The 15,344-nt window shown below is 49.9% G+C and overlaps 1 protein-coding gene across 4 annotated transcripts in view; it reads right to left on the minus strand.

Moving 5' to 3' along the window:
• SHC1 (SHC adaptor protein 1) overlaps positions 1–15,344 on the minus strand; it is a 45,536-nt gene that overhangs the window by 27,368 nt on the left and 2,824 nt on the right. The window contains exons 1-2 of one of the 4 annotated variants that reach the window (XM_083715759.1): positions 11,597–11,618; positions 6,881–6,934 (exon numbers count right to left, since the gene is read on the minus strand). The exons of 2 other annotated variants lie outside the window; for them this stretch is intronic. In XM_083715759.1, coding sequence (XP_083571885.1) covers positions 6,881–6,892 — 12 coding nt within the window. In that variant the 5' untranslated portion in view covers positions 6,893–6,934; positions 11,597–11,618. Of the gene's footprint in view, positions 1–6,880; positions 6,935–11,596; positions 11,619–15,344 lie in introns of those variants that run through there. One more of the 4 variants, XM_083715758.1, reaches the window with a different exon arrangement.

Here is a 15,344-nt window from a genome sequence, read left to right on the forward strand (position 1 = left end):
TCCCCTCTTCCTGGCTGCAGTCGCTGCTGCTGCTGCTGCTTCTTCCAGAGCAGAGAGACACTAATTGCTACCGCATCCTGCTCACAATCTCTGCTGGGCTCTAAGTGACTGCAGCTCCCCTTCTGGGGAAGAGGCAGGCACGGGTGCGGGCGGGTAGGGGGGGTGCGGTGGAATGAGAAAGAGAGAGAGAGAGAGAGAGAGAGAGAGAGAGAGAGGCCAAGCCCCCGCTGCCAATGGTAGGGCAGTGCTGACTCACAAGAGCTTTGCTTCTGCCCCCCACCCCCATGTGCGGAAAGGAAGACAAGGCATCTGTATAATAAAATGCGGAGGGAGGGAGGTGGGGCCTTGTGGGGGGAGAGAGCCAGAGCGACAGCACACAAACACTTGTGAAAATCAAGGTCAGTGGTTGCACAGGGAAGCGAAGGGAGGTTTTTCCGGCAGCTAGGCTGGAGGGGGTGGGGTGGGAAGAGCGCAGGGGGGGAGAGGGGGGAGGCAGGGCACAGGAAGGAAGAGTAGAGGGTGCAGAGGAGAGAATGGGGACCGGTTGCACAGCAAGGTGGGTCCCGATCTAATATGGGCCACTCCTCATCTGAAGCCACACTCCTGACTTGACAACACCTCTGGTTTTGCATGGAGTTCTTTATGGCACAGGGGAACCCCTTCTCCCTCTTTCTTAGTTAACGCTTTAGGATATAAAAGTTGATACTATACCCTGCAAGGTAAAGGTAAAGGGACCCCTGACCATTAGGTCCAGTCGTGACCGACTCTGGGGTTGCGGCGCTCATCTCGCTTTATTGGCCGAGGGAGCCGGCGTACAGCTTCTGGGTCATGTGGCCAGCATGACTAAGCTGCTTCTGGCGAACCAGAGCAGTGCACGGAAACGCCGTTTACCTTCCCGCCGGAGCGGTACCTATTTATCTACTTGCACTGGCGTGCTTTCGAACTGCTAGGTTGGCAGGAGCTGGGACCGAACAATGAGAGCTCACCCCATCGCGGGGATTTGAACCGCTGACCTTCTGATCAGCAAGCCCTAGGCTCTGTGGTTTAACCCACAGCGCCACCCGCGTCCCGCAAGGTAGGCCTGCAAGGTAGGCCACTGTTAATTTCCTCACACCTGGACAGAGAAAGAGAGAGAGAAGCAAAGGAAGGCTTTGTCCAAGTAATATGCAAGTAGCAAGATTCGAAAGGAGAGTCAGGCTTCTCACACAACTCGGGCTACTGCCCCACCTAGGCCTACTCAGAAGCAAGTTCCGCTGAATCCAAGGGGGATTCCTCCCAGATAAAGGCGGGTTCCGTTTGCAGCCTCGGTCTCTTAGCGCTAGAGACTGACTGGTGACTGGGGGTGGAGACCACATAACACCCGTCTTGAAAGACCTACATTGGCTCCCAGTACGTTTCCAAGCACAATTCAAAGTGCTGGTGTTGACCTTTAAAGCCCTAAACGGCCTCGGCCCAGTATACCTGAAGGAGCGTCTCCACCCCCATCGTTCTGCCCGGACGCTGAGGTCCAGCGCCGAGGGCCTTCTGGCGGTTCCCTTATTGCGAGAAGCAAAGCTACAGGCAACCAGGCAGAGGGCCTTCTCGGTAGTGGCGCCCGGCCTTTGGAATGCCCTCCCATCAGATGTCAAAGTGATAAATAACTACCTGACATTCAGAAGACATCTTAAGGCAGCCCTGTTTAGGGAAGTTTTTAATCTGTGATATTTTAGTGTATTTTTGGTTTCTATGGAAGCCGCCCAGAGTGGCTGGGGAAACCCAGCCAGATGGGCGGGGTACAAATAATAAATTATTATTATTATTATTATTATTATTATTATTATTGAGCATTCCCTTCGTCACGACGATTCCAGCCACACAAAGCAATTTTTCAACTCGAAATCACCACTACAAATCCTCACTATAAAAATAAAAATGCGGGGCAGGATCCGATAACAAGATTAGCCATTAGACAAAGGTTTGCGAGCTCCTAGGTGTTGAAGCCCACAATCAGAGTCAAGCTGCACTTTTTAAAAATCCAGGTTTTTAATCCCATAATTAAGCACCGAATTCCCTCAATCCAGGAGGAAGGTATAAACCAGCCTCTGCCAGGTTGTTGTTTTGCAGGGTGAGTAGATGAGCCTTTGGGTCCCTTGTAACTTTACAATTCTACAATTCCTCTGAGTTTGTGCCATCCAGATGTTAAGACTACAACTCCCATCAGCCAGCATGGCCTATGATTAACAATACTGCTATGTATTCAAGAACATCAGAACAGCCTGGCTCCTGGTATCAGGTCAAAGGCCCACTGGAACCCAGCATTCTGTTCTTGCAGGGGCCAATCAGATTCCTCCAGGAAGTCCACAGGCAAGAGCCCTCCTTCCCTCCCTGCCACTCATGGGAACAAAAGAAAAGCCCACCTGGATCAGGCCAAAGGCCCTTCTAGCCCAGCCTTCCCAGTGGCCAAACAAATACTCCTAAAGGAAGCTGGCAAGCTGAACCTGAGTGCAACAGCCACTCTCCCCACTTGCAATGGCCAGCAGCTGCCATTCATATCACTTCTGACCATGGAGGGAGGATGTAGCCATGCTGGCCAGCAAGTGAGAGCCTTATCTTCCCTGAATTTGTCTAGTCCTCTAAGAAGACGAGCCTGGCTGCCGGATCAGGCCGGTCACGGTGTTAGAAAGACAGAGATACACGCTAGGTGCCGGTATTTCATAAGGGGTCAAAAGCCCAGGTGGGAAGAGGAGGCAACACTTGAGTGAAGTTCGCCAAATCGCTGGGGAACTGATTAAGTCCATTTGGGGGGGCAAAGCCTGGAACAATTTCTAGTTCATTTCTTACCGTGTGTGTGTGTGTGTGTGTGTGTGTGTGTGTATCTATCTATCTATCTACACACAGTCATACCTTGGGTTGAAGTCACTTCAGGTTTCACCGCTCGCGCATACACTCAAAATTATGTCATGTCCATGCGCGGAAGCGGCAAATCGCGACCCACGCAAACACACGGACATGGGTTGCGTTCGCTTCAGGATGCGAACAGGGGTTCCGGAACGGATTCCGTTCGCATCCGGAGGTTCCACTGTATATATGATTTGGGCCTTTAAGATGAAAGTTCAAAATTGTCAGGAAAAAGAAATTAAACCATTCTTATACCAGTGTGGGTGGGTGTGCGTTTTTTAAAAAAATTAAGCCTTTGATCAGGGAGAGGCCAGGGTTCAAGCTGGTGGCCATCCCTGCCTCGTGTGGGAAGGAGTTCTGTAGTTTAACAACACACTGCAGGAAGAAGTACTTTATCTGTGCTGAACCATCCAACTTTCAGCTTCATTGGGCATCCCTGAGAGTTCGAGCGTTATAAGAGAGGGAGGAAAAACTTTTGCTCAATCCCCTTTCTCCATGCCATTCATAAATTTACTGTCTCCTCATCTCCGACTAACGTTATTCCTCCCCCCCTCCCTTTGCTCATTTTGGTTGCCCCCCCCCTCCGTCCGTATGGAACACAAACTGATCCAGTTCGTTTTGCAAAGGGACAAACATGAACTGGGGGGGTGTGTGTGGAAGTTCCTTTTCTTTTAAACACGTTGGACTGTGAACTGGAACCGGTTCCTTTAAATAAATAAAAAAAAGGGAAGCTTTCGAGGGGAGGAAGGAGGCAGAGTTTCACCCGTGGGCTCCCTCCTCCGAAAGAAAGAGGGAGGATCATGAGACCCTAAAGACCTGAAAGAGGGAAGAAGCGGAAGGAGGAGGGAAGGTGAAATAATGGCTCTCCCTCCCCGAACAAGGCTAGCGGATGTGCCTTTGGCCTCTCGGCCCCAGTTCAAGGACCCTGGGGGCCAGGGAGACAGGAAGACACGCCCTGTGTGGGAGGCCCCTCTGGGTCTTGTTCCTATAGGGGCTTTGGGAGGGGGCGGAAAGAGCAGCCATTTCCGCAGCAGCTTGGCCCTCCGAGGTGGTTTCTTGTCCGGGGATAACGTTTTCCTGGAGCGGGGATCTCCTACCATAAGGCTAAGGGGGAAGGGCAAGCACTCAGTGGTTGCAGCACCCGTTCTGGGTGCATAAAGTCGCAGGTTCAACTCTTCAGGATGTCTCCTGCCCAGAACCCCAGAGAGTTGCTGCCGTTTAAATCATAAATAAATATTTTTTATTATTATTTATACCCCGCCCTTCCCGGTTCAGAAAACTGGGCTCAGGGCAGCTAACAACAAATTTAAAACACTTAATTGATGCAACAAAAACAGCATAAAATACAGTATAAAACGTGAATAACAATCAAAAATCAATTTAGGGGGGAAATCCATCCAGTAAACATTAGATGATCACCAGGGGTAGCTGGCTAAATTAGTCCTATTTGGGCCAGCGAGGAGACCAGGGGAGAATTAGCTGTGGGATCCCAGAGCGGGTAATCTTCATAAAAAGGGGAGGGGGAGGTAAGGAAGGGGAATAAAAGATCAGGCTAAGTTCAAGTTGAAAGCCAGGCGGAATAGCTCTGTCTTACAGGCCCTGCGGAAGGAAGTTAAATCCTGCAGGGCCCTGGTCTCATGGGACAGATCATTCCACCAGGTCGGAGCCATCACTGAGAAGGCCCTAGCCCTGGTGGAGGATAATCTGACTTCCTTAGGGCCCGGGACCTCTGCTTTTTCCAAACCATGAGGGCTAGAAACTTCTGTCCTGGGATCTACCTGCAAGATCTCCAGGTGGGAAACTTGCCGTTTGAAACCCTGCCGGTCAGTGTAAGCAATAATGAGTGAGACTGAACAGCCACCGTGGTCCGACTGGTCGACCCGCGGTCTGATCAGAGTGCCAACAGAAATGTTAGCCGGCGGGTTAAAAAATGCAAGGTGGGTGGGAAGGACGGAGGTGGCAGAAAGCAGAGATGTCTTGGAGAGGAGGAAGAAGAAGACCTTGAAGAAGAGGGAGAACTGGGAGAGAGGACAACTGCACAGGATGGGGTTCACATATTCATTCTGGAAACCACCTGCCAAATCTCAGGCAGCAGGATGCTAGTCCCTGTGAAATTCGCACCCATACATGTCTTCCTTTGTTAAGTGTTCAGGGCTGAGCAGTGATGTTCTCATTTAGCCACAAGGTGGGGTCGCTGCAGCGCAGAGCATTGGAAGCCAGCAAAGAATCAAGGGAGCTTGGGTTTTTTTCTGGTGGTATGGGCCACAATAAAGGCAGTCAACAACAGCATTACAATTCACCAACAAAACAGAGAGTTGTAAGGGGTGCTCATCGTGCCCCTTCAAGATCACATGCAGTAATAATTTGGGGTTTACTTGCAAAGCCTGCAACCTGTTTGAACAACCTTCGCAACCCACTTTCAGTTTGTAACTGAGTTAGGACCTTTGCCCCAATTATAAATTTCCATTTCGTTTCTGCCCCAGTTATAAATTTCCATTTCGTTTCTGCCCTATTAGGTCAGGATAGCATGCACTGAGCATCAGAAAGGTCACAGGCTTCCGCCTCCCTAGATTCATGCCTTGCCGTCTCCCTTGATAACATGTGCCAGGCGCAGGGAACCTTTGGCCCTCCGGGTGCTGCTGAACTACAACTCCCACAAGCCTAGGAAAGCTTCTATGCTGTCATATCCCCTGATCAGAGGAAGAGCAGAATAATGGGGGGGGGGGCTGTTTCCAGCTTTGGAAGCAGTGTTTGAAATGTGCACCTGGCTATTGGCCACTTGCAACCAAGCGAAGATGCCTGGGCGCCTGGCAGGATGGCGCCTGGTGTCTCCACCATCTGGAGATGCAAGCCTGGAGATCTTCGGATCTGGACTGTTTTCACACACTAACACCCCATCCTGTAGAATTCTATCAGTTATATTTTATCTGCACAATCGGAAAGAATATCGGGAACCAAAATGCTTTTTCTGTGCAGCCTGTGTAGGAGCAATGAAAAACGTTATAATTAATTATTGTAGCTTGGCTTCACTCACCCCACCCCTCTGCCCTGCTCCCAGTTGTGAAGAACATCCCTACGTTATGAATGGTCCGTGCCACCATAAAGAAAAAGAGTTCAGAATGGGTCAATATATATTGTATATTTTTTATTTTGTATAATTTTGCTATTTCTTTGTCTGCTTTATTTTTGTTTTCTTCTTTGCTTCCCCCCCTAAATGTTCTTTGTGTGTATGTGTTGATTTTAAACCAAAAAAGATTATTTTTTTTATAAAAAAAACCAGAATAGGCCAATATATATGTGGACGGTCCCTGGACCAAAGGGGCTTCTAAGTTCTCAAAGCTCTTAACCAAGCTCAAGGTTGTCATCTGAACTAGCCAGATGTTTAACTGAGAATCAATCACAGTCAGTCAGTCGTCTGAAAAATAAGACTTTAGACCCATCTTGCCCCCAAATGGCAACTAGACATTCTGTTTTGGTGACTGCAACCTTGGTTTAAGGACCATTTAGCACCTAGCTTGTGTATCTGAGTTTCTAACACTGCTTGCAAGTTGCTGCAGGGGACCGACAGCGAGGAAAATCACAGGTGAGCTGTTCCTAGGACCAAGGTGAGACTGTCAAGCTCCCTTGCTATTTCTGAGTCCTGTTAATGTAACTTGGTTATAACTACAGTATCGAAATGCTGCCATTGTTTTGCAGGCTGTGATATTTGCTGTTGAGTTGTTGCTTTATTATGTTGGTATGAAATTGTTTTTCCAGGGTTGATTTTGAAATGCACCCCTGCTTTCTCTGCTGCAAGCCTTTTCGAGTGTGATTCTTCCCCCCCCCCCCCATGTGTGGAAAAGGAAATAAAATGAATGAATGAAGAGAGACCACGATCAACGCCACCGGGAAGAGAGGGGACACAGAGGGCTGACCTGCCACCGTAGCAGCCAGCCAGCCAGCCAGCCAGCCAGCCAGCCAGCCCTCCACCACACCCAGGAAAGGGAGAGGCAGCCGGCCTTACCGTGTACTCCATCACAGGCAGATGCCAGAGGGCCCCTCTTCTTGGGAATGAGACCTGCGGTTCAGTGACAAAGAGGGAATTAGCCAGGACAGTCCAAGCCATGGCGTATGCTGGAAAGCGGGGTGGGGTGGGGTCTGGAAATCAGGGAACACTGGGAAACGCTCACATGAAAGAAGCAGGAAACTGCTCTGTGCAGGCTCAGGAGTTTGGGGGTGTCCATGGGACAGTACAGTGGTACCTCAGGTTAAGTACTTAATTCGTTCCGGAGGTCCGTTCTTAACCTGAAACTGTTCTTAACCTGAAGCACCACTTTAGCAAATGGGGCCTCCAGCTGCCGCCGTGCCACCGGCACGATTTCTGTTCTCATCCTGAAGCAAAGTTCTTAACCGGAGGTACTATTTCTGGGTTAACGGAGTCTGTAACCTGAAGCCTATGTAACCTGAAGCGTACGTAACCAGAGGTACCACTGTATTGCAGAGCAGAGTCATCAGGGAGACGTCTCTGCTCCCAACCCTGCTCAAAGCTGCCTTGGAAAGCTTTTTTAAGCCAAAACCCGAAAGGCAGCATTGCTGGGGGTGTATATAAGGAGAGGTTCGTGGGAGAACAGAATGCTGTACGGGTGGCAGATTCAGCTTCCCAGGAAATCTCAACTTCTAACCCTCCACCTTACCCCATCCTTCCTCAAGTGCCTAGTCCTCATGGCCGCCTGTTGAAATTTCAGGCGCTAGAGAGGAGCTTGAACAGCTGGACTGAGGCCTCATCCGCACTATACCTTTAAAGCAGCGTCATATGCCTTTGAACAGTCGCCGTTTCCCCCAAAGAATCCTGGGAGCTGTAGTTTAAGGGTGCTGAGACCCCTATTCCCTCGCATCCCAGAGCTGCAGCTCCCCGAGTTCCCAGGGGAGGAGGGCTAAACCACTTTGGGAATGCTGGTTCTGCGAGGGGAACAGGGGTCTCCTAACAACTCTCAGCAGTGTCAGCGACTTTAAGAAACTGCAGCTCCCAGGGTGCTTTGCAGGAAAGCCACGACTTTTTAAAGGGGTAGGATACTGCTTTAAATGTATCGTGCGGACAGCAACCTTCCCACACAAGATGCTGTTTATCCACACAGCCCAGAACTGAGTACAGACCCTTCAGGTAATAATAATAATAATAATAATAATAATAATAATAATAATAATAATAATAATAAAAAATATTTATTAATATTTATTCATTATTTGTACCCTGCCCATCTGGCTGGGTTTCCCCAGCCACTCTGGGCGGCTTCCACAGAGACCAAAAAATACACTAAAATGTCACACATTAAAAACTTCCCTGAACAGGGCTGCCTTAAGATGTCTTCTGAATGTCAGGTAGTTATTTATCGCTTTGACATCTGATGGGAGGGCGTTCCACAGGGAGGGCGCCACTACCGAGAAGGCCCTCTGCCTGGTTCCCTGTAGCTTTGCTTCTCGCAATGAGGGAACCGCCAGAAGGCCCTCGGCGCTGGACCTCAGTGTCCGGGCAGAACGATGGAGGTGGAGACGCTCCTTCAGGTATACTGGGCCGAGGCCGTTTAGGGCTTTAAAGGTCAACATCAACACCAACACTTTGAATTGTGCTCTGAAACGTACTGGTTGTGTGCCGAACCCGGAAGTACCGAACTCAGAAGTGCCAAATCGCGACCCGCGCATGCGCAGATGCAGTGCTGCGGGTTGCGGACGCTGCGGGTTGCATCTACTGTACTCTTGTCAGCCAGTGTGTCAACCAGAGAAGAGTCTTTCAGAGAAGGCAGCCCTCTTCAGTGAAGATTTTGGTGCGTGTTGTGTCGTGCTTTGCTATTTTTGTTGGGAGCCTCTCAGAGTGGCTGGGGCAACCGAATAAGATAAGTTAGCATATAACTAATAAGTTATTATGATTATGGTTAGAAAGGCTGCAATTATAATCTGACAAATGTGATTATTGTATTTGATAAACTAAGCATTTTGGGAAGTTCCTATCGTACACTGTTGTACATTTTCTGGTTTTCCAAAATGAATAAAGTGAGTGTATGTGTGTGTTTGTGTGAAATACACACACACACACACACACACACACACTCCTCATAGACATTCCCACAGCCTTGGGCTGATATGGTGGCAAAGTCCCCTCCCCAGGAACCTCCAAAGAAAGAATGCAGAGTCCAAGATATGCTTGTGCAGGAGGCAAACAAACAGGATTTGAACTTCCTGGTGTTGTTGCTGCTGGAAGCAAGCAAGCCTTTCTATCTGGGGCCCTAACCTCGCCCCAGGCATGGAGCCTGGCTGATGGGAGAGATTAGGGCGGGAGGCTACCAGATAAGGGGAGCTCAGAGGAGGAGCAGGAAAACGCAGCAGGCTAGAGAAAGTCAGCAGTAAACAGGCTGTGATTAATGAGCTGTCTGGTGCGGGGAGCAAGCCAGGGAGGCCTGAAAGCAGGAGGGAAGGCAGAGCCGGCTCCCTATGGCTTATGTAGCTTTTGAGAAGGGGGTGGGTGGGTTCCATGGATTCGTGGAGCCCACATGTTCAAAGGAAGTCCACCCCAGAATGCCAGTTGCAGGGGGACAAACAGGGGTGAGAGATGCTCGCCCCATCACATGCCTGGGGGATTTTCATGAAAGCAGAACGCTTGACCAAATGGACTTGCAGCATTAAAAGGAGGGGGGAAACTGCATGAACAATTTGCCCAGAGAAGCAGAGTGGTGTAGTGGTTAGAGTGTCGGACTAGGACCTGGGAGAGACCAGGATTCGAATCCTCACGGGGTGTAGCCCTGGCCAGTCACTGCCTCTCAGCCTAGCCTCCATGGACTGACAGCTGTCCATGGAGGCACAGGTCAAATCTGTGTCCAGGGCAGCTGTTTACCAGCTTCATCTGGTACGTAGGCTGAGACCCTACCTGCCTGCGTACTGTCTCGCCAGAGTGGTGCATGCTCTGGTTATCTCCCGCTTGGACTACTGCAATGAGCTCTATGTGGGGCTACCTTTGAAGGTGACTCGGAAACTACAACTAATCCAGAAGCGGCAGCTAGACTGGTGACTGGGAGCAGCCGCCGAGACCATATAACACCGGTCTTGAAAGACCTACATTGGCTCCCAGTACGTTTCCGAGCACAATTCAAAGTGTTGGTGCTGACCTTTAAAGCCCTAAACGGCCTCGGTCCAGTATACCTGAAGGAGCGTCTCCACCCCCATCATTCTGCCCGGACGCTGAGGTCCAGCGCCGAGGGCCTTCTGGCGGTTCCCTCATTGCGAGAAGCAAAGCTACAGGGAGCCAGGCAGAGGGCCTTCTCGGTAGTGCTGCCCTGTGGAACGCCCTCCCATCAGATGTCAAAGCGATAAACAACTACCTGACATTCAGAAGACATCTTAAGGCAGCCCTGTTCAGGGAAGTTTTTAACGTATGATATTTTACTGTATTTTTGGTTTCTATTGAAGCCGCCCAGAGTGGCTGGGGAGGCCCAGCCAGATGGGCGGGGTATAAAAAATTATTATTATTATTATTATTATTATTAGCCTACCTCACAGGGACCCTCAGGGCCCCATCCGACTCTACAATTCTATTTTTCTTTGACTGAGGATGGGGAGAACCATGGAGCTTCTTGGAGAAGTACAGTGGTACCTCAGGTTAAGTACCGTATTTTTTGCTCTAGAAGACTCACTTTTTCCCTCCTAAAAAGTAAGGGGAAATGTGTGTGCATCTTATGGAGCGAATGCAGGCTGCGCAGCGATCCCTCTTGCTGTTCTGGCTTCTGGGATTCAGAATATTTTTTTTCTTGTTTTCCTCCTCCAAAAACTAGCTGCGTCTTATGGTCTGGTGCGTCTTATAGAGCGAAAAATACAGTACTTAATTCGTTCTGGAGGTCCGTACTTAACCTGAAACTGTTCTTAACTTGAAGACCACTTTAGCTAATGGGGCCTCCTGCTGCCGCCGTGCCGCTGGAGCACGATTTCTGTTCTCATCCTGAAGCAAAGTTCTTAACCTGAAGCACTATTTATGGGTTAGCGGAGTCTGTAACCTGAAGCGTATGTAACCCGAGATACCACTGTAGGCCGGATAGAAAATGCAATAACTAATAAGTCAGTAGGGAAGTTCTGCTGCCATGGGTTTAAGTCTCGGTGTTGATCGCTGCACACAGAGCAACGAAGGGAAGGGCCGTGGCTGAGCTCCAGCAATGCATGCAGAAGGCCTGGATTCAATCCTCGCCATCTCCAAGCAGGGCTGATAGCAGACACTGCCCCCAAACCCTACACAGTGGTCTAACTCTGTACAAGGCAACTTCCTGTGTTCCTATGGCATGTCCCCAGACATGTAAGACTCGGGGCATTCCAAAGCTTAAGTGGCATATGTAAACTTTGGCTCTCCAACTCAGCTGCAGAGGTGTCAACCTTTTGCAGAAATAAGGATGTGGGAAACAGCAACCCCACACCCCGGCCTGAGAGTGCCATTGCGGGCTGTGGCTTCTGCAGAGGCCAAGCAGACTCCCTTCCGAACGGAGGCCGGCGCAGGGAGACATGGAATTCTCTTTCTCCCTTCCGGCAAAGCCAGGAAAGAGCTGTTCCTCCCGGGCGGCTGACTTACGAAAAGGGTGGCGATCCCTCGCACAGACGGATTGGGAATGGATAGAGCAAATTGTCCTGCTGGCCTGGACACAGACACTTTTCTAACTCCCGTCTCAGAAAGCAAGAGCAAACAGGAGAGAAGAAACTACAGCCTCACCCCTTCAGGAATCGCTCCTCCTCTTCCTAGAAGAGAGAAGAGGAGGTTTCCCTAACTTAAAACTGCTTCTGGTTCTTCATTTCTCCCCCGCCTCCTTTGCAGGCCATCCTGATTTTACAAGGCCTGAAATCTGAGATATCAGCCAGCCCTCTCTGGCAGGAACAAGACAAGCCCCATAACCCAGTCCTAGGCTCAGACATTCCTTTGTTCTCAGACGTCCCCCAGGTGACCAACCCAACCAGACCATGGAAGGAGCTCCCACTGGCCTTGATGTACCTGGCAGAAGGATTGGTCTTTCCTTCTTTCACAAAGTTCAGCGGAAGGCAGTTAAAGGACCAGAGAAAAGGGTGTCGCAGATAGAAGCACAGCGGTAAAGAGCTTGCTTTGCACAGAGACGGTCCCAGGTCCAAGCTCCAGAATCTTTACAAAGGGGGCGGAAAGACCTTGTCAAACTCTGGAGAGCTGCTACCAGTCAGGGTAAACAATGCTGAGCTAGTCAGACCAATAGGATGCTTGCTATAAACCAGACGGACCAATAGGATGCTTCCTATAAACCATTCAGAACCATGAGGACTAGGACCCTGCGCTATTTCAAGGAGAAAAACCATAGCTCGGTTGCAGATCTGATACACATAGCTCGGTTGCAGATCTGATACACACATGGAAGACCCCAGGTTCAGTCCCTGGCATGCAAAGTGGAGAAATAACCCCTATCTGAAAACCTGGAGAGCAGCGGGTCAGTGTAGAGAATACCTAGCTAGAAACGCCAAGGGGCCTTGACTTGGGATAAGGTAGGCTTCTCCATGTCCTGTTCCCTTAAAAGTTCAGATTATGGAATTGCAGAGTTGGAAGGGACCCTGAGGACTATCTAGTCCAGTGTTTCCCAACCTTGTGCCTCCAGCTGTTTTTGAACTACAACTCCCATCATCCCTGACTAGCAAGACCAGTGGCAAGGGATGATGGGAATTGTAGTCCAAAAAACAGCTGGAGGCACAAGGTTGGGAAACACTGATCTAGTCCAACCCCCTGCAGTGCAGGAATATGCAGCTGTCCCATATGGGGATGGATCCTGCAGCCTTGGTGCTCCAGATGTCGCTGAACTCCAAATCGCATCACCCCTGGAAGTTGTAGGCCCACTACCCATCCCTGCCAAGGGTGGCGTCACTGGAGTATTTTTGCCTCGTTTTCCCATGTGTTGTCCAGCCCTGCGAGGCAGTGGATCTTTTATAAACGATGTGGCTTTTTCGGAAAATTCTGAACCGGAAAAGTTTGCCATGCACATATTAGGAAAATTCGATTCAGAGCGTTTTTTCAGTTTGCATCAAAACATTTTCTGATGCCAGCTAGAGCAGGTATGGGGAAACTTTGGCCCTCTGGATGTTGTGGAACTACAGCTCCCATCAGCCCCAGCAAGCGTGACCAGTGGCCATGGATTATGAAGCTTGTTGTTCTCAGGTGATTGACAGGAGGGTGGCTCTGCAGGTATGTGCAGAGGTAAAGATCTGATTTGCCAGCTGGATCCAGTTCCCCAGCCCTGCCCTAAAGAGTAAATTCCTTTTACTTTTATTTTTAAAACAATGCTAAACGTCCTGAGGAAGGCCTGTAACTCAGAGGCAAAGCTGCTGCTTTGCATACAAGATGTCTTGGGTTCAAACTCTGGCAAGGGCATTCCCATCCCTAGCTGGAGATTGCTGCGGATTGAACCGTGGAAGTTCTGCATGCAGATCGGATGCTCTGCCACTGAACCATGGCCCTTCCCTTGGAAAGAAAGTAAAATTCCAGCCCTCATGATCTTAAGACAAAGGATAGGATTCCTATGAATAGGAACGTGGGAAGCTGACTTATTCCGTCACACCATTGGTCCAGCTAGCTCAGTATGGTCTGCTCCAGGGTTTCCTAAACTTGGGTCTCCAGCTCTGGTTTGAGGACAACTTCCATCATCCCTTGCTAACAGGACCAGTGGTCAGGGATGATGGGAGTTGTAGTCCAACCACAGCTGGAGACCCAAGTTTGGGAAACCCTGGTTTACACTGACCAACAGTGGTTCTACAGGGTTTCAGGCAGGGAACATGCCAGGAGATGCCATGGATTGAAGCTGGGACCTTCTGGATGCAAAGCAGATACTGGGCTGTGGTTGTTCTGTCAGGCATCAAGATGCCCCCAAAGCCTTAACAACGGAGGAGGCTTCCTTTTCCCAATTTAACAAGCATTTCCTGAACCTCAGCTGCAACCTGACTCAGTGTTTTGTCAGATCTCCGCTGAAGTAGCAGAACTGTGTGGGAGGAAAGGGGCCACAGAGTTCAAGAGAAGATTCACGGGTGCTTCCAGGATCAACTCCATGGCTGAAGAGTGTTGGCACACTTAGCACGCAGCAGATTGAGCTGTGATACATGTCAGGCAGGCAGCCAACAGGATTATCATCAACCCGAAACCTATAGCCAAGGATTTGCAGGCTTGGTTCCAATCAATATGTGATCCCTGATTGGATGGGATATGTACCTGGCTGGGGACAAGAATGGGGAACATGGGGCTCTACAGATGTTGCCAGATGTTCCTGTCATCCCATACCATGCTGGCTGGGGCTGATGGGAGCTGGAGTCCAGCAACCTCTGGAGGGCCACAGGTTCCTCATCTTTTCCAGTAGAGAATAGTGGGTGAAATGGATGATCTGTATGCATACGTTCCTCTAAACAGCAATTCACACACACATGGAGAAGGAGGCTCATCCGAAAGAAGAAAACATTATTAAAATAAACCAGGCGGGGGGAGACCCCAAGAACACCAGTTAATTTAAATCCAGATCAAAGCTTGCTGCAACTATCAAATGCTTGGGAAACACCACTGGCTCAGGGCGCAAGGAGAAGCTGCCGCAGAGGAGGGAAAGCCACATGCAAGACTGGAAAACCCCACAGATTTGGTTGCCAAAGCTTGGGATTTGAATACAGCATTTGCCTTCTCTGCCCCCAAGGGAGGACCCTGCCTGGAAGAGAAAAGCTATACATCTGCTATTTTGTAATCATGGGATATTACTCATTGCTTACTCACGTCCTTTAAAAATAACACCCCCCCCCCAAAGCTAAGCATTTCGCAATGGGGTGGGATTCATGTAGCCAGCCAGAACGGCATCCCTCCACCACCACCTGCTCAACCCCAGTTCCAGCTCAAACCAGGCAGGCTGATGGGAAAGAGACAAAACTCAGACCCACCTAGTGAAGGACTATAGGAGAAAATGGCACAGCAACTGCCAAAAGGAGGATATAAGGGGGAAAGAGAGATCATACTCCTCTCTGACAGGAGTGAGGAACCTCAGGCACCAAATGTGGCCCTCCAGGTCTCTCTATCTGGCCCTCAGAACTTTCCCCAAGCCACACCCCTCAGTGACCCTGCTCTGCAACCTCCTGGAGTGTTTTTGCCTGGCTGGAATGTGCCCTTAAACACTGATCACACCTCTTGCTTGCTTTGATGGTGTGTGAATGTGTGTACTGCACAAATTCACACTTATTGCTCTGCACATTTTCACATGTGGCCCTCAGAAGGCTGCTCATAAGGGAATGCGGCCCTTGGATTGCCAAGGATTCCCCCTAGTCTTGCTCCACGCGCACCGACAGAACTGCAGGGATACCCGACACAGGAGCGGCGTAAACAGCCAGGGGTCCCCTCTCCTCCACATCTGTGACCAAAGCCATTGTGTCTCCTCGCTCTCTAGGTCTGCTAACAGGACTCGTTCTCCCATAAGAGAACTACTGGG

Source organism: Podarcis gaigeae (assembly GCF_964106915.1).
Source record: "Podarcis gaigeae genome assembly, chromosome: 16".
NCBI classification, from domain to species: Eukaryota; Metazoa; Chordata; class Lepidosauria; order Squamata; family Lacertidae; genus Podarcis; species Podarcis gaigeae.